General features: G+C 38.1%; 1 protein-coding gene across 6 annotated transcripts in view; it reads left to right on the top strand.

The window, feature by feature from the left end:
- LOC132406218 (zinc finger RNA-binding protein-like) overlaps nucleotides 1–26,166 on the top strand; it is an 80,310-nt gene that overhangs the window by 16,647 nt on the left and 37,497 nt on the right. For 4 of the 6 annotated variants that reach the window (XR_009516095.1, XR_009516097.1, XR_009516096.1 and 1 more), the window contains exons 4-10: nucleotides 7,324–7,401; nucleotides 8,492–8,615; nucleotides 11,226–11,462; nucleotides 11,911–12,158; nucleotides 13,150–13,332; nucleotides 16,592–16,826; nucleotides 23,359–23,540. Coding sequence is in view for 3 of the 6 variants with exons in the window: in XM_059991553.1 (XP_059847536.1) it covers nucleotides 7,324–7,401; nucleotides 8,492–8,615; nucleotides 11,226–11,462; nucleotides 11,911–12,158; nucleotides 13,150–13,332; nucleotides 16,592–16,826; nucleotides 23,359–23,540 (1,287 nt within the window). In the remaining 3 variants the exon portion in view is untranslated. The remainder of the gene's footprint in view (nucleotides 1–7,323; nucleotides 7,402–8,491; nucleotides 8,616–11,225; nucleotides 11,463–11,910; nucleotides 12,159–13,149; nucleotides 13,333–16,591; nucleotides 16,827–23,358; nucleotides 23,541–26,166) is intronic. The other 2 variants (XM_059991554.1, XM_059991555.1) reach the window with 2 other exon arrangements.

Raw genomic sequence — 26,166 nt, 5'->3', positions numbered from 1 at the left:
AGCAAAGATCTATCACGATGAACTGAAAATTGAAAGTGTGAATATTCAGCAGGCTGGTTGCAGAAATTTAAGAAAAGGAACAACATAAAATTGTTAAAAGACTTGTGGTGATAAAGTGTCTGCTGATCATGAAGCGCAGAGAAATTCATTTGAGTTTGCCAAGATTGTTGCTGATGATAATCTTAACACGTTGGATCAGTACATGTGTTTCATGAACAAATGTAAGACAAGGACTGCTTACCGATTTGGAGTCAGAATGAAGCCACTGATTATCCACCTGGGCGGCCGAGATAGTGATAGCTTACCTTTCTGATGGTTCAAAATGCACGTTATTGTTCCATGCAAAAAATTATGAAAAAATTGTACCTTCAGGGTAGATGTATTTATTATCTGTATTCAATGTAAATTGATACTGCGTTTTAGAATTGGGTCCCATCCCGAAGCTATCTTGTTATGTAGATGCAAATATTCCAAAATCTGGAAAAAAAAGTTGGAAATCCTAAACACTTCCGTCTGAAGCACTTTGGATAAGGGGTGTTCAATCTGTACCTGTAAAAATTTCATATGGGAGATTTTGGGCTTATCACAGAAATAGAAACAAAAGTATTTAAGAATGAAATCAAGAAGCATTTTGACCTGAAAAGATTATTTGAAATCTGGAATTATTTCTATAAATCTGTGTGGGTGCTGTATCAATTGGAAGTTTTAAAACTGTACAATGAGCATTTATCAGGATATGTTATTTAACAGAAGATAGCTGCATTGCTTTTAAGATTACCAGTACTCTAATTGAATGACGGAATTGGTTCAGGGGCTGAATGGCTTACTCCTGTTGATTCATTTTGTATTGTTAGTTCATTCCAATTACTTTGTATGTCTCATTTCTTGTTTTCTTTCTCTTCCCGCCCCCCCAAAAAAAACTGATTTTTGAGACCGCTTTGTCTCAAATTGCTTAAAGAACTGAAATCTGGAATGCTTATATTCATGTCATTTCTGCTTTCTTAAGAAATGGCACGTGTGCAGTGTTAGGAAGTTTTTATGGGCTGCCCTGATTTTGAAGTCATCGTGTATTTTTGCTACATTTTAGTTTTTTTGTTGTAATAAGACCCATGGTAGATAATAATTGTCATGTTTACATAATTTCTGATTCCAGTTTGGGCAATGCCATAATTGAAATTTGAGCAGTAATCTGGAGGCTATTGCTTCTATCTGCACAATAGAGTATGCATGTTTTCTTTTCAATTTTAAGCACCTTTTAATTCTGTAGTAAAGCAGAGTACAGCTGGAATCAGAGCTGGTATGGGATTTTTTTTTAACCTAATGTAGGATGTAATTTCAAGATTCTATTAAATGAATTGCTGGTTTCTGCAAAAAATATTAATAGATAATTCTTTGAAATAATTAATGGAATTGTTTATTTTAACAAACCAGAGAGATACGTAGTACCAATCAGGCCCCTGGATTTGCAATCAGTAGAAGCAGAAATTGTCTTAAAGAAATGTCGTGAGACTAATAGTTGGGTAGGTGCATATGCCATGTAATGTTGGCATAATGATGCAGTATCTTATTGTTTGGTTAGTTCTGGATATTTGTTGCAAATAATTGGCCAATGTGCGTTATTAGAAAATTGAAATGATTTCCCATGCAAAACGAACTCTCAATCTGGGAATGTTGCGATGCTACATTAAGCAATCTTTCTTTACTTTGGAAAAGAATCTGTTTGATTTCACTTGGATTCTGATTAGAAATGGGTAGCCATTGGGAGAATCGTACACAACGGATTACTCCAACAAACTTGCAAGTGAAGTGTCATCTCAACTCAAAGAACTGTTTGGGTTCCGAATGGTGGTGAGAGAGGAGCTGTAGGAGCACTCCTGAGTGGTGAGGGAGGAGATGTAGAGGCATCCACTGTCCCTGGTACATCCTGCTCAGTATTGGTGAGATTTGATTCAGATTGGGGGATCACTTCATCAACTGCTTTAGCTCTGTCCTCTACAAAAGACAGGATCCCCCAGTGGTTACCCATTTCAATTTCATTTCCCATTCTGCCAACGTGTCTGTCTATGACCTCCTCTAGTGCCATGTTGAGGCCACACTGAGATTGGAAGAGCAACACCTCATATTCCATCTGGGTAGCTTCCAATGTGATGGCATAAGCATTGACGACTTTAATTCGTAATTACTCCCAACCTCATTTCTTCCCCCCGCCTTTCTCTGATTGCCTCCCTCTAGCTCCCCTTCTCTTTCCCTTTATTCCATGGTCTACTGTCCTCTCCTACTGATTGCTCCTTTAGCTTTTTACATTTTCCTCCAATCACCAAGCTTCTCCGTGTCTCCTCCCCATCCTTTTCTCCCTCAAATAGTCTTCCCTGTCACCTACTAATTTGTACTACTTCCCCTCACAAATTGCTTCTTGATTTCTTAACTGGCTTTTGCCCCCTTCCTTCCAGTTATTATGAAGGCTCTATGCTCAAAATGTTAACCGCTTATTCAATAGACAATAGGTGCAGGATTAGGCTCTTCGAGCCAGCACCACCATTCAATGTGATCATGGCTGATCATCCATAGTCAGTACCCCGTTCCTGCCTTCTCCCCATATCCCTTGACTCCGCTATCTTTAAGAGCTCTATCTATTTCTTGAAAAGCATCCAGAAAATTGGCCTCCACTGCCTTCTGAGGCAGAGCATTCCATAGATCCACAACTCTCTGGGTGAAAAAGTTTTTCCTGAACTCCGTTCTAAATGGCCTACTCCTTATTCTTAAACTGTGGCCTCAGGTTCTCCAACATCGGGAACATGTTTCCTGCCTCTAGCATGTCCAATCCCTTAATAATCTTACAAGTTTCAATCAGATCCCCTCTCATCCTTTTAAATGCCAGTGTATACAAGCCCAGTCGCTTCAATCTTTCAACATATGACAGTCCCGCCATCCCGGGAATCAACCTTGTGAACCTATGCTGCACTCCCTCAATAGCAAGAATGTCCTTCCTCAGATTTGGAGACCAAAACTGATCACAATACTCCAGGTGTGGTCTCACCAGGGCCCTGTACAACTGCAGAAGGACCTCTTTGCTCCTATACTCAACTCCCCTTGTTATGAAGGCCAACATGCCATTAGCTTTCTTCACTGCCTGCTGTACCTGCATAAATACTGCATGATTTGCTGCATTCCTCTAGCATTTTGTGTATGTTGCTCAAGACACCCAGCTTCTGCAGAATCTCATATCCATCCTGAATCTGGTCTGTTCAGTCAGAATTTTATAAGTTGGGAGGCCCCCTCTTATTCTTCTGAATGTGTAAACTCTGTTGTCTCAATCTCTGTTCGTCAATCTGATCAGCCCAGGAATCATCATGGCACTGGCAATATACAGTGGCATTTTGCAGGCAGCTCAAGGAACATACTAGCTGTTCTACTGAATATGCTTACACTGCAATTTGCCGTCTGTAATTTCCCTTTTAGAAATGTACTTTTGAAACATCTAAATCAACAAAGCAACTTTACTATCACTATTCGGTGAACTAAACTCTCAAAAATGCAGGTATGACTATCTGCTGGAGCTGACTTCAGGCCAGATTAAATCATTGAAGCCCAAGAGCTCAGATTAAAGCATCAAGGCCAAGAGCAGAAGACAAACTGGCATTGAGCTCACTTTTCCATGTCAGCCAGGATACCCCGCCTGAGCCTGTCCTGTCTACCTACTACCATTGGGTGAGAGGTGCAGGAGTCTTGGGTCCACGTCACCAGGTTGGGTAGCAGTTATTGCCCTGTGTTGAACTGATTCTGCAGCTGTGAACCCACTTTCAAGGACTCTGCATCTCGTTCTGTATATTACTTGTTTTTTTTAAAAATTGCACTATTTGTTCTTTTTTTGCACATTGGATGTTTGTTAGTCTTTATGTGTGATTTTTCTATTGTGTTTCTTTGTATTGTGGGTACCTGCTAGAAGATGAATCTCAAAGTTGTATTGGGTCTACTTTGGTAATAAATTTACTTTCAGCATGGTCAACCTTTGCTATCTTCCCTTACTTACGTCAGTATGAAAGCTAATGTGTCGTTTGCCAACTTAACTGCCTAATGTAACTGCTTGCATACTTACATCAACAACTGTAGAATTATGCCCAGGTGTCTGCACCTTGTCCCTTCCTTATCTCTCACTGCTCAGGTAGCAATTAGCCTTCCTGTTTTTTGCCACCAAAGTGGTTAAAGCCTCAGTTTTCAATATTATATGCCATCTGCCATGCCTTTGTCAACTAACTCAACCTATTCAATTCACATTGAAGCCTCTATATCCTCCTCACTGCTCACGTTACTATCCAACTTGTCTTTTCACAAACATGGAGATATTACATTTGATTTTCTTGTTTAAATCATTAGTATTATGGATATCTAGGAGTCCTAGCACTGAATCCTTCAGTATATTACTATTCACTATACTTGGAAAAAGACCCATTTCAGACCATGAGACCTAGCAGCGGAATTGGGCTATTCAGCCCATTGAATTTTCTCTGCCATTCCAGCAAGACTGATTTATTATCCCTCTCAACCCCATTTTCCTGCCTTCTATAACCTTTGACGTGCTATTTTTGCCCTACTTTGTAAAATATTTATTCAATTATCTGCTTTTTCATCCATTATAAATTCCCCTTTATTCGCAGGAAATAACATAAATTTATCTTCACTGTTCTCTTCACTTAGCTTTAGAAGCTTTTGCAATCAGTTTTTAATGTTTACTGCAAACTTACTGTTCTCTTTCCCCTCCTAATTTACCTCTTTTGCTGAGTTCTAAACTGTTACTTTCTTGGGCCAATTTATATATCTCCTCCTTAGATCCAATATTGTTCCTAATTTGATGCCTTAACCACTGTGATTCCAGGTGAACTATAGGAGCTATTTCATCTAAAAATACGTGTATGAAGAGCTAATCTAAAATTGCTTAATATCGTATTCAAAGTTCAAAGTTATGGCGCCAGTTTAAGTTTTATAAATCTTAACTAAAACTTCAGCAACAAAAGCTAAATCTTCTGCTGAGGTAGCTGCATCCTTCTGATAAACTCAACAACTTGTAGTGACTTCTAAAATTTCATGGAAATGGTGCTCTTTTCATAATTCACACCTTAGAAAAAGTGCAGTTTGTATTCAATTGTTGATTAAGTATCAGTTTTCATAGAAATGTATAGAATTCAATTAACATCTCAACACTAAAAGATGTTTACTGAAACTTGTGTGATAATTGAAGGGGGATGCATTATGATGGCATGCAAAAGCTAGTGGAGGCTTGGATTGGTCAAAAATCATTCTGGGTTCAATTCGGCTGCTTTTTGTAAGGAGTTTGTAGATGCTCCCTGTGACCGACTGGTGCCCTCCAGGTATTCCAGTTTTCTCCCACATTCCAACAACATATTGGTTAGTAGGTTAATTGGTAACATGGGTGTGATTGGTTGGTGAAGCTTGTTCGGATGGAAGGGTCTGTTGCCGTGCTGTGTCTCTATATCTAAAATCTGAAACTGGCTGTGCCAAGTGAATGCATTGTGGGAAGAAACTCATTTGAAATCGCATCTGGTCAGAGGGGCTCCTGCTTCAGAAAAGTGGAAGATACAGTTGTTCAAATTGTCTGATTCCTTTGGAAAAATTATTGCAGGCATTTGTGTGGCAGTCTGTCAGAATTAATTTGCAGTTATTATAAGAAAACTAATCAAATATGCAGTTTTACAGAAATTCCAAATTTGAAGTCAAGTTTCAACATCCAATGCAGCAATTAATTTGGGAAAGTAGTAAATTTTCACTCCAGTATTCTTGCTCCAGAAAAGGTTGTCTTTCCATCCTCTTCCGCTTCCCTCTCCTTCTCAGAAAGAAGTGATTTATACCTGAGTATATTTCTGCAGATGACCATTGGCTTCTGTTACTTTATGCAATCTGCTATTCTTGTGTGTGCCTTTTTGATGAGCATTGAGCTTTTTCAATCAGTAAGGGTGAACCAAGAATCGGATGCTGTGCTACTCTTCATGACACTTTGCGGAACTCAAATTGAAAGTTTTTGCCTGAGCCACACACGCATTTCCTGGGGGCTGGTATGCCCTAGAAAAATGGTTTACTTTGTACATATTTAGTTGTGTCATTGGATTCCTTCAGAATATTTAACTAGTGCAGCTTTTCTTAACTTAACCCATCTTTCAAGACCAGTATTGATGGTGTTTTCCAAAAAGTAAATGTTTCCTATACCTTTTTAGTTATGGATCAAGCTAATTGAGTGTAAATTACTACTAAAGTTGTTTAACATCGGTTTCTTGAAAGTTCAGGGTCCGATGTAAAATGTCTTCATGTGGCATTTATGCTTTCTAATATAAAACTATTTGGTGATGTATCACAAAGGAAGATTCTTTTCAAAAGATGAATCCTGCATATTATCAGAAGTGCTCAGTGTTGTTGTGAAGTACTTAATCTCTAAAGAATTCTATTCCTGTATGTGCATACCTAAACGTGGTAATCAGAGTGAACCTCGTTGTTTGAATATGGAGCCAAATGTTTCACCTGCAGATCAGGATGCCCAGCTTGGAAGAGAGCAGTGTGTTAGCACCATTACCCCAATAGTGTTTGCATAACTTTGGATTCAGTATTCCAGTGTGAATATTTATATTTTATAGTTAGCTATATACAGGGATGCTTGTTATGAAAGGTAGTGTAAATTTTATCCATTTCTGTGTGCTAATTAATTTATTTCATTTGAATTTCTCAATGGTCCCTCATCATGTGAATCAGCATGTATTAGTAAGGTGTCCTTAGTTTTGTTGTGCAACCTTTGGATGAAATAGTTCTCCATTGTAAATGAGTGAATGTTACATGGGCAAGCAGAAACTTGTGTATTTTTAGGTGTGTAGATTTGTGCACAGAAATTCCTCTCAATTTTCAAGCACATAAGGATTGCTGATCCTGCTAAATGGGAACATTTTTGTTCAAAAACATTTAAGTTGTTGAATTCCAGTCTTTCCAAGCCATCGTCCATTCATCCACCCAAACTAAATCAAATATTTGAAAATTATAATCATGCTACAAAGGTAAAATCAGATTAATTTGAGTAAATATTCATTTTGCTTAATTGTGCTATTTTAGATTTTTGTCAATATAGGCTCCTTGGTTACAGATTTTGACACAAGTGTTACCAGAAAAGATCTTTATTAAAAGCACCAAACAAAAGAACTTAAAACCCACCTCAAGACTTTTTTTTTAACTGAATTTTAGTTTGTGTGTTTATATCTTTTTATATATATATAATATATATATTGGCATTGATATTGCCACAATGAATCACAAAGTTTCTTTCTGCAGCAGTACTACGCACAAGGAGGAAATTCGGACAAGACTGAGTGGGGTTGGATGACAGACTTGATCTATGGTTCATCTAAGGTGCTTGTGGAGAAAGCTTAATTAACTTTGTATGTAAGATAGATAGCTTCTAAACTGTCAGCTCAGAACATCGCGTATCTCCTTTTTAATGTAGTTTTAAAAATTAGTGTAAAGAATATAGCAGATTAAAGTTTAAAAATTGAGTTTTGTTCATTTTGTAAAACTACTTGTCTTTATTGTAAGAGAAATATGTAATTGTAAAATGGATAGAAGGTATACAGTTGGATTTAGTATAATCTGGTTTTATAATACCAGTGGTGATCTTGACCATCTAAGTAATCAGCAATAAAGCTGACAGTGCTGGTCCAGGTCATGAGTGGTATGAAATTTGCACGTGATAGGTGTGCATTTGTACTTGTTCAAATTTTTTGAAAAGTGTTACTTTTGTGGCTTTAGACCATCCTTATTTTTATATTACGGATGTACCTATACAATGTTAGTGGCTGGTCAACATTGCCGTTAGACATGTTTATTACAATGGAATCCATACACTCCAAGAAAACATTGCATATGTTTCAATACCCTTAATGGTGTGTGATACTCTTAATTGAAAGCAGCTTTGTTTTCATAAATGCCTTTGTAATTCTGCTGAACACTGCTTCTGTTCACTGTGTTGGTAGGCTAAGATGTTTCAATTCACTGGAATATTTCATTTCATTTCCCCAACTCCCCAGTTTCCCAGTCCATTTCCAACATTTCACATAGACGTTATTAAATTTCCAAACACTGCATAGTGTTACACCTTAACATTTGAGCCATATTGCTCTGGTTTGTAAGAAGTATACAAATCCCACACTGCAAAATTGTTAGCTCAACTCATGTTTTTAGTGAAAAAAAAGTAAGGAATATCCCAACTTTTCCCTTGTTAATAAAAAAAGTTTAGAGTTTTGCTGTAAGATGCAATCCTCCTGAGTGATGGCCAAAGCTAAATGTTACCTTTACCTTTACTGCACACACAATGCAGGTGCCAGAGTGTTCATATTATTTTCAAAATGACAACAGCTCTTGCTGGCAAGTTGGATGCTTTTTGTTGGAGAAGAGTTTTATTTGTTATATTGTCATTAATGTATTTTCCTTGTCTGAAATGTAGGACAATTACAGTTATGCACGTTCCACAGCAACAGCTCCAACTTACGATAAACAATATTATCAGCAACCTGTCTCAGCTGCTGCTCAACCTCAGCATACCGCCACAGATTCCTACTATCAGACAAGTAAGTGCCGCATTTCCAAAATTAACCCTAATAGTGAGAATTAGGTAAAATTTAGAGCTTGGCTTCCTGATGACCTAGCTAGGGAGACTTGGGCCATATAGCAGGGAAAAGTTCTGTGACTGTCCTGAGCTACCTGATTCCAGGTGAAAACAAAAAAATAATCTCCACAGGAACACCAGATCAGAATCAGAATCAGACTTTAATCGCCAAGTACCTGTGCACATACAAGGAATTTACTTCCAGCAGATGTTGTCTCTCTGCTCATAACAATAATAACGATAAATATAAATGAAAATATAGATTATACATACAAGTAGTGCAATCCAAGTAAAAGTTAGCCGACAGTTAACCGGCAGTTAACTGTTCAGCAAAGTGACCGCAGTAGGGAAAAAAATTCTCCAGTGCCTATTAGTCTTGGTCTGGAGTTATCTGAAGCACCTACCAGACAGAAGCAGTTCAAACAGTCCGTGCGCAGGATGGAAGGAGTCCTTTATGATGTCCTCCGCCCTCTTCTTCAACCTGGAAGAGTACAGGTCCACAATAGAGGGCAGGGAGGCTCCAATGATGCACTCGGCAGTCCTCACTGTGCGCTGTAGTCTGGTTCTATCCTGCTTGGTGGCAGCTCCAAACCACACAGTGATGGAGGTGCACAGGACAGACTCAATGACTGCAGTGTAGAACTGCAGCAGCAATTCCTGAGGCAGACCATATTTCCTCAAGAGCCGCAGGAAGTACATCCGCTGCTGGGCCTTCTTCAGGATGGAGCTGATGTTCTGCTTCCACTTCAGATCCTGAGAGATGAAGAATATAGATAAAAATTACTTTTATAGTTTTGAATAGCAAATAGATTTCACTTTTTTTAATAAGGCAATGTGTAATATGTGGTCTTGTGTCCCTCTCATTCCTTTGAACTTTAAACTTTAGTTCCAATACATCATATGAATTAAACTAAGAAACATTTTGAAAGATCCAATCAATTTTCAAGTTTTGCCTCACTCCAGATGTTTTATTTTTCAAAACCCAGAATGATTTGTCTCCTGAAATTTGTATGATTTCATCTGCCTTTTGTAATTCATTACTATCCTGAATCTAGTCAGAACAAATAAGAATATTTTAATAGGCGGAGGCAGTCTGTCCTCTCAGATCAGTATCTTGAGTACCAGTAGATTCATTGGGAACATGCTGACTCTCTATCAGCACAAAAGTTTGGAAAAAAAAATACATGGGTACTGAAACAAGCTAGCAACTCTCTGTAGGTATGCCACCTAACCATCCAGTTATTTCTTCCAATGTTCCAAACTCTGAATGTGAGAACGGAGACGAGATTAGTAAGCATTTGTATACAAGCAGTCACCGGATAACATACAAGTTCCTTTCTGGAGTCCGTCTTTAAGTCGGATTTGTACGTAAGTCGGAACAAGTACACCCGGTATTATTTAGCGTCAGTTAGTCAAACGTTTGTCTTAGTATGTTATCAGGCAGTCCCCGGGTTACTTATGAGTTACGTTCCTGAGTCCGTCTTTTAAGTCGGAATTATATGTAAGTCAGAACGAGTACATCGGTATTATTTAGCGTCAGTTCATCAAATGTTTGTCTTAGTATATAGTATATAATTTACCTTCCTATGTATATAAAACATTTAAGAAAATTATGTATTCCAATAATTAAACCACTGTGTTGCTTAGTAATAATTGTAGCTTTCAACGGGGCAGGGCCTTTCACATGCTCCATTATTCTCACTTTATCCATTATCCTTTAAAATTGTTCTGATCGTTGACTGACTGTAGCCTAACGCTTTTCCAATGACCGATGCCGTTTCACCTTTCCAAACGCTTTATTATTTCCACTTTATTTTCAATCGCGATCGCTTCCCATGGATGGAACAAAAACACTGCAGGCGGCGGGTCCCAAGCTCCGCTGGGTCCTAAGGACCACCGCACTGAGACAGGTTAAATGGGACAAGTGGGGGTTGTGCTGGGTTTGGGTATTTGATCCTCCACAATATTCCGCGTGAGAATTTAAACTGGAGGTGGTAATATTTTTTTTACGAGGTCGAGTTGCGAGCTCGATATCAACTTGGCATGGATGGTACGGGAGTCACTGGATCGACATCAACCCAGCACAAGAGCAGTCTGTCACTAGATCAAACTCGGGGAAACTCCATTCTCGAGCCCGGCACTGATCTCACTGCGCCACCAGCCAACCGGAATGGGGGTGGGGGGGTCAAGGATCAAGGTGAATTTTACTAAGAAAAATTTAAGCCAAATACAAAGTTACACACTCAACACAGTGTCAACAGCAATGACTTAAAATGGCGGACGGCGTTCACCTTCCTCGGTTCATGAGTATGAGTTGTCCGTAAGTCAGATGTTCGTAACTCGGGGACTATCTGTATTCCAATGAAGAAAAGTGTCCTTCCTCAAGGACAAGAACAATATTTATATACTAGTTTATATTTTGGTAGTAATCATAGATGTTTATTGTTCAAGCTTGTGTAAATTTGAACAAATATATTTAAATGCATTATTGTCAAAGCTGAAATTAAAACTCTGTGTAATCAAGTTCCATCAGGTCAAATAACATTACCTCCTTTTGATTCTTGTCTTTTAGTAGCTCCAAAAACTAGCTTCAGCCAGACTACTACACCATACACGCAAACACAACAGTCGAGGCAAGTTACTGCAATAAAGCCAGCACCCACTCCAATCCCTGTTACCACGAGTTATACAGTGTATCCTGTGGTAACGACTGTGCAACCCACTGCTCAACCCACCGCAGCAGTAGCCACCGCTGCTGTATCTTATACACAGACGCCCTCATACAATACAACACCTGTCAGTTATTCAGGTAAGTTACTGCTTCGATTTATCCATTATTGTTTTGGTGTTGCGCTTATCTCTGTGCTTGAACGTTCAAGCCAAATCAATATGTCCCTCTTGTGTCATGTTCACGCAGTGTATGTAGTCCTGCCTCTGTTTTCTCAGCACTTTGCTCTCCTGGTCAAGCTGAAGTTTTGTGAATGCAAAGTTGCATATCACCAGTTGTTACTCATGTTATTCAACATGCAATCGGTTTTCTGATTTGCCATCTTCTTATTTGTTTCCGGACTGCGAAGTAAAGCAACATTAGGAAATATCATTTTGTAAGAAAATGAAAACAAAAATTAAACATGGCAAGATTGCAGTATTTTAAGAGTTGCTGTTCTATCATTATTATGCATGAATGCTGATAATTGAACTATAATGGCCAATGTTCTTATAATGAAGTAGTTTATAATCATTATTTGCTTTATCAGGATCAAGTTACTCCGGTTATGAAGCTGCTGTATACCCTGCTGCTACATCATATTATCAGCAACCACAGAAGCCCCCGGCTACCACCTGGACTAGCACTGGAACTGGAACAGGAAACAGTGCCAATACAGGAAGCACTTTCGTCAAAAAACCTGCCTTCCAGAACAAACAGCAAAAGCCAAAGCCACCACCTAAACAGCCACAGCTCCACTATTGTGACGTCTGTAAAATTAGCTGTGCTGGTCCACAGGTAATAAGTTTTGAAGAAAGTATGTTAAATTTTTTTTGAGGCCTTCTGTTGATTGGAGTTGACCATGGAACATTGCAGAATATGTCAGAGTGCAAATTCAGAATCAGGTTTATTATCACCGGAATATGTTGTGAAATTTGTTAACAAATTTGCTGTTGTCTGGACAATCTGGCTCAATAACATACTAGGCTTTGTCTTTAATTCTTCAGGATGTGTTTGGTGCTGATAGGATTGGCACAGTTTGCATAAACCTAATGGCTTTGAAGATGGTTTGGGCTTTGATCAGATGCAGTAAGTGAGGAAGGTGCCCCTACAACTTGAAATAGAGTATTCCAGAATCTTGATCCAGCAACAAAGCAGATCCTAGGATATGTTGAAGTCAAGATAGCATGTAAGGACTTGAGAAATAAGATCAGGGCAAGCAATCTGGCTCTTCAATCCTACATGGTTTATCTCTTATTTTGAAACTGTATTGACTAGTTTTTCAATCCTTGATCCTCACGCACGTAGTGAGCCTTTTAAAGACTATGTATGCTGCAGTAAAGATAGTTTTTTTTTCTGAACTTGTTGACCTGTTGGTGATGGTGTTCTACTGCACCTGTTAATTTGGATTTTTTTGAGAAAGTCATGCACTTGGTGGCTGGTGCAAAACTGCCTTGGCAAGTTAAATGAACTAGCCTATTTGGTAGCTAGTAATGCAGTCACTATTTCCATGCTTAACTTTTAATATTGACATTTCAGCAGATTAAGACTTGTATATGTCCAGATTTTAGTATTTCAAATGAAAAGTTTGAGTTTTGGATTTTCTGAGAGAAAAGGGTGGGGAAAAACTGCTCTTAGTTTGAAAATTGAAAAACATTTTCTTTTTCACCCCAACATGAAATTGGCCAATTTAATTTTGGAACATTGTATCATTGAAAAAATGAATGTGAATGTACAAACAGATCTCCTCTTTTAATTTTTACCTTTTTTTTTGCTGCTTTTCTCCAAGACTTACAGGGAACATTTGGAAGGTCAGAAGCATAAGAAGAAAGAGGCAGCTTTAAAGGGGGGAAGTCAGGCTACCAGTGGACCACGTGGTGCCCAAGGCCAGCTGCGATGTGAATTGTGTGATGTGTCTTGTACAGGTGCAGATGCCTATGCTGCACACATACGAGGTGCCAAGCACCAAAAGGTATTTGTCAAGATTCAATAAGCACAAAGTACATGGTAGTAAAGTATACTAGTACGTCTGTCAGTAATTAAAAGGGCGGGCTAATATTTCTAGACTCCAATTTCTGATAATTGTTGTCAGTCAGATTGTTATTTTTTTAAACTTTTATTTTCATTTTATAATCTTTTTATTTATTATTATTGAAGATTAATAAAAAGATACATTAAGTCAATATGTCATTATGTACAATGAGGAATTAAATTAGCAAATAACTGATTAACAAAGCTAAGCAATATATCAATAATAAGAAGAAAAAAATAAAGTGTTAAGAATTTTTTTAAAGAAAAAGGAGGAAAAAAAGAACCCCTACTAACTAAAAAAAAACCCCATTGGGAGCACAACCCCGGAGCTATACATCATACAAGCTTCCATTTTAAAAAAAAACATCAATCTGCCACCTCAAATCCACTTAAAGAAAAATCAGAAGGAAACCATATTAATAACTCAAATCAGATGATAGTAGTGGGCGAATGAACCCCACCTTTTCTCAAAATCAAATCGAGGATCAAAAGTTCGCCTTCTGATTTTCTCCAAACTAAGACATAGCATCACCTGAGAAAACCATTGTATCAAAGTAGGAGCAGAAGCATCTTTCCATTTCAAAAAAAAAAGCCCTTCTGGCCAGTAATGTAACAAATGCAATTACATGTTGGTCTGATGGAGAAATACCATGCATATATTGAGGGATTATACCAAATAAAACTGTCAATTTATTAGGTTGTAAATTAATTTTTAAAACTTTAGAAATTGTAGAGAAAATAGACTTCCAAAAATGTTTCAATACAGAACACAACCAAAACATATGTGTCAATGTGGCTGCCTTGTTTTTACATCTGTGGCACTGACTATCAACATTAGGAAACATTTTAGACAATCTCCTTTGTCAAATAGTAAAGATGTACAATTTTAAATTGAATTAAAGAGTGATTGGCACAAATCGAAGAAGAGTTAACCAACTTCAAAATCTGCAAACAATCTTCTGTTATCAGGGTCATGTTAAGCTCTCTCTTCCAATCATGCTTAATCTTAAGTGAAGGGTAATTGCACTGTTGTAACAATAAATTATAAGTTTTCTCAATAAAATCCTTCACTAAAGGATTCATTTTTAAAATAATATCTAACAGGTCAGAATCTTGTATATATAGAAAATTACTTAAGTATTTTTGTAAGAAGTGTCTGACCTGAAGATATTGCAAGAAATGTGAATACGAGAGTATTTAGTTACTACTTTCTCAAAAGACATCAGTTGGCCATCTTGGAACAAATCCGTGAATTATTCCTCCAAAGAAGAAAGGTAGGATCACTTAATGAAGGTTTAAATAAATAATTTCGATAAATTAAACTCAAAAGTTTAAACTTTTTGAGATTAAAAAAAATTATGAAATTGGAACCAAATTCGTAATGACTGCTTTAATCACAGGATATAAATTTAAATTAGTAATTTTAGCCAGTTGTACAGGTAGAGAAGCTCCTAATAATGAGGTTAAGTGAACCTTTTCACAGCATTCAATTCCAAATCAGCCTAAGGTGGTCGTTCATTTCTATCAGCCCAATATAACCAACAGCACATATAATATATATTAACAACCCAATAATATATTCTTAAATTAGGCAAAGCAAGACCTCCATCTTTTTTTTAATTTTTGTAAATTATATTTGCCAATTCTTGGTCTTTTATCATTCCAAACAAAAGATGAAATAATAGTCAACCTGATCGAAAAACTTCTTAGTTTTAAAAAAAAGGATATTTTGAAATACATATAAAAATTTTGGTAAAATCATCATTTTAACTGCATTAATTCGGCCGGCTAACAAAAGTGTAAGTGGATTCCATCTACAAAATAATTGCTTCATAAAATCTACTAAAGAAACCAAATCAGCTTTATAAAGGTCTTGATGATTTTTAGTGATGATAATACTTCTAAACTTTTAAATGTTGTAAGTGTTTTCTGTATAATTCCAACAAATTGATTTTTTGTTTATTACTAATGCATTGGCTTAAGATTGATTCATCACTGGGCAACTGGAAAAGTTGCAGGCTGAAGCAATATTCTAAAGCAACTCCTTTGTCTGTAGAGACAGTCTTTGTTAAGTATGTGAGACTTTACCCACCCTTTCTGACATTCTGCTTGTTCTCTAGTGCTAGGGCCCCTACTTCTAGAATCCTTAATAAATGACACTTCATACGGGTTTTAAAAGCTTTATTTGCAAAAGATAGCATCATTTTATATAGAGTATAGAACTAGGGTCTCTAGTCTCGTGGTAGGGGAGCAGCCATTTATAACTGCATTGTGGAGTCATTTGGAGCATTGTATAGTAGGAATTTATATTCGATTAATGCAGATTTTCAAGAGGTGTAAATTTAAGGCTGAAGAGTTAATGCATAACACATTTGGATGGGGAGAGTTCAGATCAAAATCATATCTTTGAATTGCAGAGCAGGCTCGAGTCATTTGTGGACTAATATAAAAGGGAAGTGGCTCAAGTTTCAGGGGTTTATCTTGTATCTATTCTACATATTGATAAAGAGCACAAAACTTGATATGTAAGAACATATGTGAGTCTGATTTGAACTTGTTCAGTTAAGCTCAGAATTTTCTGAAGCAACACACACTTTTTCTACTTAATTTTGAATACATAGTTGTCACTCTTACATGTTAGTTTAAGTTGGGCTGGGGTATAATTCTGGCTTGCTATTAAACTGAATGTAGACTGTCCTTTTGTTAATCTAGAACATATTGTTAGATCAATAGAACACAGAATAGTATAGCAAGAACAGGCCCTTCAGCCCATTTAGGTTGTGCTGGGCTAATTAAACTAGCAACTAAAAGCCTACTAAACTAGTTCATTCTTTCTGTGTAAATCCATATCCCTCCATTCTTTGCATGTTCATTGCCCATCTAAGGGTGTCTTAACTCTTATCACACCTGCCTCAACTACCATCCTAACTCAGTCCAGGTGAAAGTCTTGACCTGAAATTCCAGTTGTCCATTTCCCTTTATGGATCCGACCTGACCTGCTGGATTCCTCCAGCATTGTGTATGTTGCTGTGTATTCCAGGATCCAAAGACTTTTGTAGTTCTATTATCATTTAAGGAATGTGAAATACTTTTGGAAAATCAAGTACTGTTCATAACTAATTACAATCCTTGTTCACCTAGAGTTCCCTTGTGATGCAGGGGTTAAATGTATTTTAACAGTTCTGTATTCCTTTTTGCAGGTTGTGAAATTGCACACCAAATTGGGTAAGCCAATTCCCTCTACAGAGCCAGTTGTAGTGAATTCAACTTCAACTGCGATGAACAAAATAACAAGTAGTGCTGCCACTACCACAGCCACTATACCACCAGCCAGCCAAATGCCTCCCAAGCCTGCTGTAGCCTTCACAAACAGTACAAGCAAACCAACTACAGTGACAGTGAAGAAACCAGTAACACCCAAAATAACATTTGTTGGTATGTTAATTTTTGAATTGTGTTTAACGTACTCTTTCCCAACTTTGACCTGCTGAAAATTTGAAAATTGTAACTGTTCAGTCATTACTTTCTCAATTCAGTCTGTAAATACAGAAAACCTAACGAGGTAGCATTAGGCTAATTGACCCTTTGTGCCTGCTCCATTATTCAATAAGATCAAGGCTAGTCTATCCTAAAATACCTCCAGTCTCTAACATAGACTTTGATATTTTTTGCATCTTAAATTCTTCAACCTTATTATATTTCTTCAGTGAATCAGCCTCTACCCTTATGTGGTAGAGAACTACATAGAATCTTTACATTGTGTGAAGAAATTTCTTCTTGTCTCAGTCCAAGTAGTCTTGTTCTGTATTATGAGACTGTAACCTCTGGTTCTAAGCAAAACCCACTTTTCAAGGGTCAAGGGGGATGAGCGGAACATCTAGTCTGTTGAGCCTTGTCAGAATTTTGTAGGCTCATGAACTGCCATTTTCCTTTAATAAATCCATATTTAATTACCTCATTCCATTGATATTTTAGAATTTTAAGCTGACCTCAGTTTACATTCTACCAGAATCCAACTATAATCAACCTCATGAGACACTGCACGATGTTGACTCCAGAGAAGAATCAGTCCATCCAGACACATTTCAAATCATAGTATGGTATTTCAGTCAGGCTTGTTTGAAGAAAACCCTGTCCAATTACCATCAACCTATAACTTGTAGCACCCGAGACCCCAACATACTAGACCACTGCACAATTACACTAAGATCAAAAATGCCCACGGTTCCATGCCCAGACTGCATTTCAGAAATCAGATCACTTGGCTGTCCTACCTGCATACGAGCAGAGGGAAAAAGCAAAGCTGCTGCAGAGATTAGGATAACAAAGAGGTGGTTGTGGGAGGCAGAGGAGCGAATACAGAATTGCTTCAATTCAGTGGACTAGGCCATGTTCAAGGGCTCATCTGTGGATCTGAATGAATACACCATGATTGTCACGGATTTTATAAAAATAGTTGCAGCCAAGTGTGTCCCCACAAAGTCATTCAGTCTTCCCCAACCAGAAGCCCTGGATGAACCATAAGACCATAATCTGCTGATGGTCAGATCAGAGGCTTTCAAATCTGGTGACCAAGAAAGTTACAAGAAGTCCAGATATGATCTCTGAAAAGCTATCTCATGGGTGAAGTGGCAATTCGGGACTTAACTTCAATCAATGAAGGATGCTTGACAGTTGAGCAAGTTAAATCAAGCTACATAGAGTGACAACAGGGCTTTGCTTCAAGATGAGCTCAATGCTTTCTATGCTCGTTTTGATCGTCAAAACATGAATGAACCATCACAAACTGCTACAGACCCCAATGGTCCTGTGATTTCAGTCTCTTGAGTCCAATGTGCAAACAGCCTTCAGGTGGGTGAACCCTTGAAAAGCATACAGGTCAGATGGGGTATTTAACCAAGTACTGAAGAGCTCTGCTGGTCATTTGGCTGGAGTGTTCACTTAGATCTTTAACCTCTCACATCAGCAGTCTGAGATAGCCACCTGCTTCAAGCAGTGTTGAATTATACCCGTGCTTGAGAAGAAGATTGTAACCTGCCTCAATGACTATAATCCAGTAGCACTTAATGTACAGTGATGAAGAGTTTTGAGAGGATGGTGATGAAGCATAGCAACTCCTGCCTAAGAAGTGACCTGGATCTACTCCAATTTTACTGGAGCACCAGGTCCACAGCAGATGCCATCTCATTAACTCTTCACTCAACCCTAGAACATCAGATAACAAAAGATGCATACATCATGCTCTTTATCAACTATCGCTCAGCATTCAATACCATCATCCCCTCAAAACAAATCAATAAGCTTCCAAGACCTCCTTGTGCACTTGGAATCTCATTTGCAGACCCCAGTGAGTTTGGATTGGCAGCGACATCTCCAGGATCTCCATCAGTACAGTTGCACCACAAGAATGTGTACTTAACCCCCTGCTCTATATGCTTTACACTTGTATCTGTGGCTAAGCAGAGCTCCAGTGCCAATTTCAAGTCTTGGGCTGAATTAAATATAGTGACGAATCAGCATAAAGGAGGAAGATTGAAAATTTAGCTGAGTGGTGCCATAATAACAACCTCTTACACAAAGTCGGTGACTCATCATTAGAAACCAGGTCCATAAGCCAGTGCTCATCAGAGGTGGACAGAGTCGGCAACTTTAAATTCCTTGGTGTTACTCATTTGGGCCCAGCATTTTAAGTGCAACTTCAAAGAAAGTAATACTTTCTTATGAGTTTGTAAAGATTCGGCATGACATCTAAAACTTTGACTAACTTATATAAATGTTTACTGCTGAGTATAATGATTAGCTGCATCACAGTGTGATATGGAAATGCCAATGTCCTTGAATGGAAAATTCTACAAAAATTAGTGGAAATGGCCCACTCCATCACGGGTAAAGCTCTTCCCACCATTGAGCACATCATCACAAAATGTTGTTGCTGGAAAACAGCATCCATCACCAGAGACCCCACCAAATGCCAAGGACGTGCTCTTTTCTAGATGCTGCCATCAAGAAAAGAAGCCACAGGAGCCTCAGGACTCACACCAGATTCAGGAATAGTCAGGCTCTTGAACCAAAGGGATAACATCACTCAACTTCACTTGCCTATCTTTGAAATGTTCCCACAACCTATGGACTCACTTTCAAGACCTTCATCTCATGTTCTTAGTATTTATTGTTTGTTTATTTTTATTTCTTTCTTTCTGTATTTGCAGTTTGTTGCCTTTTGCACACTGGTTGACAGCCCAAGTTGATTTAAGCCCAAACGAAAATGATTCTCAGGGTTGTATATTGTGATGTTTTGTTTGATGATAAATTTACTTTCAACTTCAAACTTTGAGAAGTGTCTTGTTACAACATAGTTTATAATAATAAACTAGTGTTTTCCCTACTACTAATAGAGCTTCCTGTTTTCTTATTTTTGAATAGAGTTACATTGTCATCTTTGATCTGCAGTAATGATTCCACAATCTCTAGAATTTTGGAAGTTGACAGCCAATGCGTACATTTCCATTCTAGCCCATTTAGCACTCTATGATGTAGAAGGAGGCTCTGGAAATTTATCAGTTTTCGGTCTCATTTATCCCTCCAGCACTTTTTTTCAGTGTTTCTAATTTCCTGGAATTCTTTTTGGAGTTTTGGTTCCCTCACGTGTCTGGCATTTATTTATGTCCTCTTCCCTGTGGGCAAAACCAAAGTGTTTTCTTAATTCTTTTGTCATTTCTTAATCCTTGTTATACTTGTAAGGGACCTATTTTTGTTTTCACTAATATTTTTCATTTTTTGTGTTTTTTACAATCTGGTTTCAATGTTCCTTTGCAAATTTGCTATCCTTTTGCAGGATTGTAGAATGCTCCAAATCTTCTTACTTGCTACTTATATTGGCTATATAACTTTAACTTCTATTAACAGTGGTTGGGCTACTTTATTTTTGAGCTAACTAAGAGAAAAGCTAATTTCTTTTAAAAGAGATCTTACTAAAAGATAGTAGGAGATTATCTTTTCTCTCAGTTAGTCCTGACGAAGCGTCTCGGCCCGAAACGTCAACAGTGCTTCTGCCTATAGATGCTGCCTGGCCTGCAGTGTTCCAGAAGCATTTTGTGTGTGTTCCTAATAGACTCATTCTTCACTGTTCTAAAAGGCAATTCCATGCATATTTCAGGAATTCATTCTCCACAATATGATTGATAATTTGGTTTGATCATTCTACATGTTGATTAAAACCATTTATTACTGTAGTACCCTTATTATATGCACTCTTAATTTTCACTTTGATATCCCCTACATTACCACTACTGTTTGGATGCCTGTAGACAACTCCTACCAATGTTTACTGACCCTTGTTTCTTGAGTCCATCCTGACAGATTCTATAACTGCAAGTTCTGAGCCAAATTCTTTCCCACCATTGCTCTTATTTCATCTTTCACGATCACATCATTTTTTGTATGTCCTTCCTATTTCCTTAAATATCCTTGGATATTTGAGTCTTCATCACCCTGCAGCCATGTCTTATAATGCCAGTTATGTCATCTGTTTTAGTATTCTTAAGTGCAAATTTGTTATGCATTGTGAATCTGCTGCACATCCATCTAATAATTAATCTTATGAAGCATCATTTGATCCTGTGAAGCAGTCAGCCCTTTTGCAGTTGCTGGATCCATTCCATTGAGAGCTATATTGAAGCTTTCCACCTCCTGCTGAATTATCCTGCCTTGCCAAAGTCTGTCTCCCTTCAAAGTACTGGAAACGGTATTTCACTCTAATGTGTCAGACCTTGGGAGCAACTTAGAGTGAAACTATCCAACTAATAGAATTTTATAGAGATGCAAGACAGACTGCAAATGCTGGAAAACTGGAGCAACACCCCGATTGCTGGAGGAGCTCAGCAGGTCAGGCAATGTCTATGGAGGAAAGTGAACGGTCAATGTTTGTTAATATAGAGATACAGCACAGAACAGGCCTTCTGGTTCAATGAGCCACACCACCCGGCAGCCCACTTATTTAATCCTAGCCTAATAACAGGACAATTTATAATGACAAATTAACCTACTAACCAGTGTTTGTTTGGAATGTGAGAAGAAACCAGAACACCCAGGGGAAACCACGTGCTCATTGGAAGGATGTACAAACTTTTTACAGACAGTGCAAGAATTGAACTCTGAATTCCGTTATAATAGTGTGGCTCTAACTGCTGCACTACTGTAGCAGGCCAGACAACAGTTATAGAAGGAAATGGGCAGTCATCTTTGAAGGGTCTGTAGACTGTTCAAGGATCTTAACTCGAAATATCGTCTGTCCATTTTCCCTTCATAGACATTGTCTGACCTCCTAAGTTCCTCCAGCAGTTAGTTTCTTAATCCATGAGGGGTTTTATACATGTTCTATGCCATAAACTTTACAGATCTTCCCCAGCTTCTGAACACCTGACTTGTACATATGATCAAGCGTCTGGGAGACTGGCCTGGTGGATTTGTTGGCTGATGCAGGGCTGCAGGCATTTTATGCCATGTGTAAACTAGGTTTATGACTACATTTCTGACTTGCGAACTGTTCAGAACCTGGGGAAGATCCGCATTGTACTGTCATTTTATGAATAAGTGTTTGAAGGTTCATTTAATATCAGTATGTATACAGTATCCAACCTGAAATTCATACTCTTCACAGACATCCTCAAAACAAAAGAGAGCACATAGAATGAATGACAGAACCATCAAAGCCCTGAAGCCCCCCACCACCACTACTGCACAAGCAGCAGGAATTGCATCGACCCCCTCCCCAACCATGCCAGAAGCATAATTCCCCACCCCCACCATATAAGCAACAGCAGAAGCCCCAAAGAGTCCTTGATCCAGAATCCATTAAAACTGCATTCCACAAACGAGCACATTGGTATCTCAGGCTCTCTCTGCAGCGAGGATTAGAGAGGTTGCTCCTGCAACAACAAGATTGGAGACCAGCAACATGCTGTTGTGATGTTACAATCTTCTGCATTGCCTCTCCAAACCCCCTGTCTCGAGGACTAACAGTCTCTTTCACTCTCTCTTGCTCGCTATCACTCCCCCTCCCCCCTTTCAGGCCATTCCTGGAGATAGTGAAGTACTAGGCCACACAATCAGTCCGAAACCCCACGCATACAAATACTTGTAGTTTGAACTCCAACACAATCACAACCATCTTGAAAGAAGTTATCAGAGAACTAAGTTGTCTCATGGACAAACTGGATGAAGTCGCCTGTGTCTGCGCCGTCTTTCCTCACTCCTCTTTTCTTATAGCACCTATTTATTTTAAAAGTTCAATTTCTTCTATCCTAAAATTAACATGTATCTTTTATTTTTTTCACTGGGCACATCTAAAAGATGTGTGTAGTATAGAGCTGTAGAAGGTTCAATATTATCTTTCATTGAATGGTTTTGTCCTTTAACAAGAAAGTTTTAATTTTATTATTGATGCCAGTAGTTTGTGTAATTAACTGGTACATGTGGCTCAGGCATTTGTCTTAAAATTGACACTTCGGTGAGAACTATCAGCTTAATTGCTCTTTCATGGAAGAAACCAATTTGTTAGTGACCTCCATGGTAATCAAACTGCAGAATATTGTTAAATCAGTGGTGCTTTGAAAGTTATACTGTACGGTTTCAACAGATAATTCATAATAAAATTGAGGTAATATAACATTGTTTATATTATTGTTGAGTTCTAAATTCCGAAGCAGACAGCACAGAGGATTTTATATTTAAATTATATTAATGAAGGAAGACTTAGATTTCATGGTAATGGAAGAGGAGTGCTTTGGGGTTTTGTTGGTATTGTCTTCAATTTTACACTGGTTTGTACAGGTGCTATAATTATACTGCTGCATGCTTAATCTTTAATTTTCGGATTAATTATTATTACTGCATGTAGTAATAAATGCATACAGTCTTCTGGTTGGTCTATATTTGAATAAATTCAAAAACTTTTCTGAATTCAAAGGAGGAAACAAAGTGCAGACAATGGGAAACAAAATGGAGGATACTAAAGTCTCAAATGCCAAGCCAGAGTCTGAGACACAGGAATTCAAGGCCGACCAGGTCACAGCATCAGTACCAGCTTCCACTATACCGGCACAGCTTCAGAATGACGTACAGCCTGTAGGCCACGATTATGTAGAAGAGGTATCTTAGTCAAAAACATTTCTATGATATTTATTCTTAAACAATTTGGAGAAGGGCAACGCTGAATCATGATTAGAGAATGTTTTCAAGTTTTATAAAAGCTTTTAAAATAATTTACCAAAGTGGGGGGGGGGGGGGAAGAGAGCCTGGGGAGAATTTATGAATTTATGAATTTATTCCTTTGTTGCATACTTCTATCAAAACTCTAATGACTAACATTTTCCTAAACTTTGCAACTAATGTTACGCTGTTTTGAAAAAATTGAAAGATTACATAATGTTGTTATTTTGAAATTTGTTAACTTTTGATTTTCTTTAAGAACTCCTGTTACAAGCAGATGGTTGTTAAACTACACATTTGGTTGTGAGCTTGTGGGAGCATGGGTGGGACACAATTGCTAAGCACAAATTGAATGGTATCACCATCATTGTCATCATCTGAGGAGATGTGTAGCGAAGTTTTAGAGATAGTGATAGCTATAACTGAGTGAGAGTCAGGAAAAGTTTGAGAAGCTCCTTAAAATAACTCCCAAATAATTTATGTTGCCCAGCTTGCATTGCATATAATTCACACATATCCACTCCCTGAATTTGTGAGTATTTCAAATCTACCCAAATTTCGAGCCAAACTATTACAGTGCAACACTGCGTAGCTTCATCAATATAGAGAATTGTCTGGCTAAAGATGCAGCAAATATTACCCCAACAGTCTATTCATGTTTATTGCAAAATGAACAAGGTTTAGAGAATGCTTTCAAGCTCTATTTAGTCAGCTAATAATTTCAATGCTGTATGGCAACTTAAGGTCTCATTGCAGTCTTAGTCCAAATGAGGACAAAAGAGCTGAATTGTGCAGGTGTGGTGACTGACTGCACTTGGTATCAATGTAGTATTTGACGAAGTACAATGTCAAGGAACCTATTAAAATTGAAGTCAATGGGAATTGGTGGAGTCACACATAATGATTTTGGTTGTTGAGGTCAATGATCTCAAATCAGAACATTGCAGTTATTCTTTGAGACACTTGTTTTCAGTTGATATACCAAGACATACCCTCTTTCAGAAGATTGGAATGGGGATGTTAGCGGATTCACTTCCCAGTTCTATTTGCAATTTGGATGATGAAGCAATCTGGCTTGTATGCATCCAAATCTAGATAATGTTCAAGCTTAGGATGAAAATTGCAAGTAATTTTTACTGCACATACATTCAAGGTAGCATCCTTCAACCAAAGAAGCAAACACCTACCCTTGACATTCAGTAGCATTATATTTGCTGAAATGTCCCAACGTAGAATCCTTTGTCCATAAACTTAACTAAACCATATAACTACTGATAATGCAGTAGATCAAAGGCTAGGTATTCGCTTGACAATCCTTTTGCACCATTTACAAATCATGTCAAAAGTATGATTGTATTTCCTTCATTTGCCTGAATGAATTTAGCTGTAGAAGGGAAGCTTGATTAGGACAAACTGATATGATTGACCAACACTTTAAGTAGTCATTGAGCAGTTGATGTGAAAGATTCTGCTTATCTGCAAACATTTATGCTGCAAGGTTGATCCATGACATCCAAATATAGCCCCGGTTATTGCTTTGATAGTTCAGTTGTGTGTTGACACTGAAGGAGCCTGGCTAACATTTTTGATTTTCATGTGGTGAACCTTAATCAATTATAAGTTACAATCTCGCTAGCTGTGTCCCATTTAACTGTCATTTGTGATTTTCTGTGTCTTTCTGCCAATACTACAAACCTTCAGGTTAGCTTTCTTGAGTTTGTCCGTGTATCTTTATTTGGACTTCCTTGGAGCACTGCCCTTGCTGTAGTTAACTGTACAGTAGAATTATTGGAATGCTTAATTTTGCATAAATCCAGCATGGTTAGTCAGCATAGCTGTGATGAAATGAGCATCACTTTGATGCCTGGGATGCTACACACCTCCGGAATGGTTTGGATCCTTTTGCTGCCATGTTCTAGGAGCTCTTTTTCAAAGGCAGTTCAGAAGAAAAGTATTGAATTGTGGCAGCAATACATAGCCCATGTCTCTCAGCCATACAACAGCAAAGGCAGTACGCCAGCCTTGTAGACTACCTTATTCTTCAGAGATATGCCATGCTCAATCCATAGATCTTAAACATTCATTCCCTCTACACAGGCACACAGTGGTTACAGTGTGTACCATCTCCAAGATGCACTGCAGGAACCTGCCAAGTCGTCTTCAACGGAATCTCCCAAACACAAAACCTCTGCTACCTAGAAGGGCAAAGGTAGCAACCACACAGATGCACACCTCCACCTCCCAAGTTGCACTTCAATTTCTGCACCATCCTGACTTGGATGCAAAAATCAATTCCTTCATTGTTGCTTTGTCAAAATCCTGGAACTTCCTGTCTAACAACACTGCTGGAGTACCTTCGAACTTCAGTTATTCCCGAAGTTGGCTCACCAGCACCTGTACAAGGCAACTAGGAATGGGCTTAAAATGCTGGACTGAGGCACCCATAATCCTGTTCAAAGTCGAGATGAAAAAATCGTCTTTGGGTGAAGTGGGGTTAGAAGCTGGGATTTTTGGTCCAGGGTGAGCAGATGTAACTCCTACTTCATCGTAATATCATGTATTCTAT

The sequence above is a fragment of the Hypanus sabinus genome, chromosome 16 (assembly GCF_030144855.1).
Source record: "Hypanus sabinus isolate sHypSab1 chromosome 16, sHypSab1.hap1, whole genome shotgun sequence".
Taxonomy (NCBI): Eukaryota; Metazoa; Chordata; class Chondrichthyes; order Myliobatiformes; family Dasyatidae; genus Hypanus; species Hypanus sabinus.
Note: the sequence above shows the minus strand (reverse complement) of the source record. Positions and strands in the feature narration are given on the sequence as shown.